General features: G+C 37.4%; 1 protein-coding gene across 1 annotated transcript in view; it reads right to left on the reverse strand.

The window, feature by feature from the left end:
- Positions 1–1,613: 1,613 nt before the first annotated feature.
- The window catches only part of PHYHIPL (phytanoyl-CoA 2-hydroxylase interacting protein-like), a 12,250-nt gene continuing 10,812 nt past the window's right edge, over positions 1,614–3,051 (reverse strand). The window contains exon 4 of the mRNA XM_008941223.1: positions 1,614–2,851. Within this exon, the coding sequence (XP_008939471.1) occupies positions 2,332–2,851 (520 nt within the window). The 3' untranslated portion in view covers positions 1,614–2,331. The remainder of the gene's footprint in view (positions 2,852–3,051) is intronic.

The following is a 3,051-nucleotide window of genomic DNA, read 5'->3' on the forward strand; positions in this document are numbered from 1 at the left end:
CAAAAAAAGAAACAAACAAGTAATGAAAAAGAGAAAGTAATTTGACAAGTCTTGGTCTGCTGCACAATTATTTGACACACTGAGATTTTTTTGATGCACTTTAGCAATTATACTAGCTGGGATAAGAGAGGACAGCAATATGCAAGAATATTAAGCACGGGTGAGTGGACTATAGTATATATTTTTTCCTTGAAGGGCACTGTGAGAATGTTGGAAATTAGAAAGACACTAAAGTATTGTAGCATCTCAGTTTAACCTGCTCTTAGTTTTAAAATGTGAGTAAATGCTCTCCAGGTTTTTGTACCTCTTAGTACATGATAATATTCCACACACTTCTTTCCAGAATTAACATGCCCTATAATTAACTATAGTGTGTTTTTTTCAACGTGCTGATTCATTAGATGAAAAGAAACACGAGTTTAAACCAAATGAAAGAAAAACTCCTGCACGTACTCTATCTTTCAAGACAGAGCTGCCATTCAATTCCAGTAGCTTCACAGAAAGGTGCACACAAAGAGCTGGTGCCAGGATTTGGTCTAAAATTCTGGGAGTAGGGCAAAGTGATGCTGCCTATGCAAAAAAAACAAAAAAAAAAAGAAAAAAATAAGAGGATGGCACGTGGCTGCTGAATGCAGCTACTGCTTTTTTGTAGAAATAAGTATTTTGGCTAAATGATATAGACACAGTTCACCAGGAAGAGATAAAACAAAGGTACTGGCTGCTGTCCTTTACACTATGGTTCACAGGACCTGGCTCACAATACCTAAAATTCAGAAAATAGATCAATTACACGCTGATTTTTATTTCTGTATTAAACTTTGCACTTTATTTTGCCTGATGATAGTAGAACATTTGCTTTTCTAACTACCAAAGCTCGTTTAGATGCATGCACTTTGTAAAACGTCAAAGTATTTCTTGTGTTATAAATTGCCACATATATATATTAAAACAAAACTAGATTATTGCATTATGCTAAGATATTTTGGATAGATAAAGTACATGGTATATAACTGAGTGTCACAGATGTCTGATGAGGAATGCTAGGCTTCTTCTTTCCTAATGAGAAGATTATAAAAAAAGATATTTTTCCATTGGAATTATGCATCTTTCTTAACTTTCAGAGCACCACACTTTGTAATATTCAGGAGATTTTTTTTCACTATTTGTGATAGACCATTTGTGTGAAAAGTGGACTGTTAACAGAGGGCTGGCTGTGGGTTTTGTACTAGAAATGAAGAGCAGGGATTCTGGGAACTACCTACTCCAGACATCAAGCAAGGAAGAAACAAAAAAAAAAAAAGGGACTTGAGTAAGTTGAATCATGTTTAGTGTTTTGCTTTAACTGTCAGTTTGTATTGACCACGTGGTAATAAGCAACCTGTTTTTTACCTTGGTAAGAAGATTTTCATTTTATAAAGCCTGTTATGTACCAACTCTGTTTGTATTTATATTGTGTGCAATGGCTTGGCATGATTTTGAAGACATATGCATTTTCAAGTAGTTTGGAGGAAGAAGTATGAATGTTAAAAAAAGGAACTTTTTTATTTCTCAGAGGCTTGTTGTTTCAGTGTACTGACTTAATAATTTATAACTTAACTTTTATGAATCAGAAATGGTCTCCTTCATAAATCTGTTTTAATTAAAGTCATCTAGAGCAACAGGAACAGATACAGAGCTATTTGAAGTTTACAAACTACATCTTTGATAAGGGAAAATGATTTCATGACATATGTATACAATTGATATTAAAATGTCATCTATATATTCTATATGATTGTATAATATTTTATACAACAGTACAAATAAAATATTTTTCTATTATATTTATTATGTCAAGACACAGTTTCTGTTTTCAGTTAGCTAATATAAATAACATAAATAACACTGTCAAACAACACGTTGGAAGTGCTGACATTTCTAGGCTCTGAAATTTAACTCATGCTGCAATTACAACCTTTCATGCTGTTTGGAGTTACCCCAGTACTCGTTCAGTAGTTAAAATGAATGCATATTTAAACACCATTTATAAGCCGTTATTTTAATTTTGCTAAAGCAGTTTATATAGGATTTTGTTACGTTTGGCAAGAAACAGAAAACAAGTTTTGCAGCATCTAGGTATCAATGGTTGCCAGAAAGAAACCCAGGACTTCTAATCATTTAAAGCGTCGGAAAAAAAGAGGGAGAGAAGAAATACTAAAAACACTATTGGAGATTTTTGAAGACTCGTGTTTGCTTTTGGTGACAGCGGCATGTGCATGCTTCTGACAAAAATGTCTGACTATGGAAATGGGCAACAGAGGTTTGAAGGCTCCTAAGGAACGAGGGGAAATTTCAGCGTCCAACACTGATGTTGCAGGTCTTGCAGCTGGGATCTTTCTTTGCGTTTGCAGTAGACAAGCTCATTAGTTGGTGACCGGTAATTTCCGCAACTGTGCCGAGGGAGAGATCCACAGGATCAGTGTAAATTACTTCCAAAATAACATCCTGGGCGTGATGGTAAACCATGACACCGTCTTCTTCATCACAGGTCAGAAATTTATTCTCTTTTATATTTAGCTGAGGCAGGCGCTGCTTACAGAACTCGTCTCCCGGCGAGCCGACGGGGGCGATGACGAGGATGACGTAGTGGTAGGCTGTGTACATGCAGTAGAAGTCTCCAAAGTACAAGTTAGTATTTGGGTTGAAGAGTTTTTCGGCTGCAACCTCAAACCTGTACCTTCCATAAGGCGAATCCTGCGGCGGCTTCCCGGTGTTGAACTCGGTGTTGCAGCTAAGCTGGCCGCTGAGGGGGGAGCCGTGGCTGCCGCTGTTGTCCTTCACAGAGGGCTGCATAGCGTTCCCGTGGTGCTCTCTACAAACGAATGACTCAGGTTGTTTATTTTGGAACACATCTTAAAGAAAAAGTGGGAAGTTAGGACGCCGTGCTGTTCGGACTGATGGGGACACAAAGGAAAAACCGTTAAACCCAAAGCTGCCCTTAGTGTCATGGTCTTAGGGCTGAGAAAACCAAGTGACACCATGCTCAGAAAGAGTTAGAATAACTCCTGCTGA

The sequence above is a fragment of the Merops nubicus genome, unplaced genomic scaffold (genome assembly GCF_000691845.1).
Source record: "Merops nubicus isolate BGI_N331 unplaced genomic scaffold, ASM69184v1 scaffold1635, whole genome shotgun sequence".
Classification (NCBI taxonomy): Eukaryota; Metazoa; Chordata; class Aves; order Coraciiformes; family Meropidae; genus Merops; species Merops nubicus.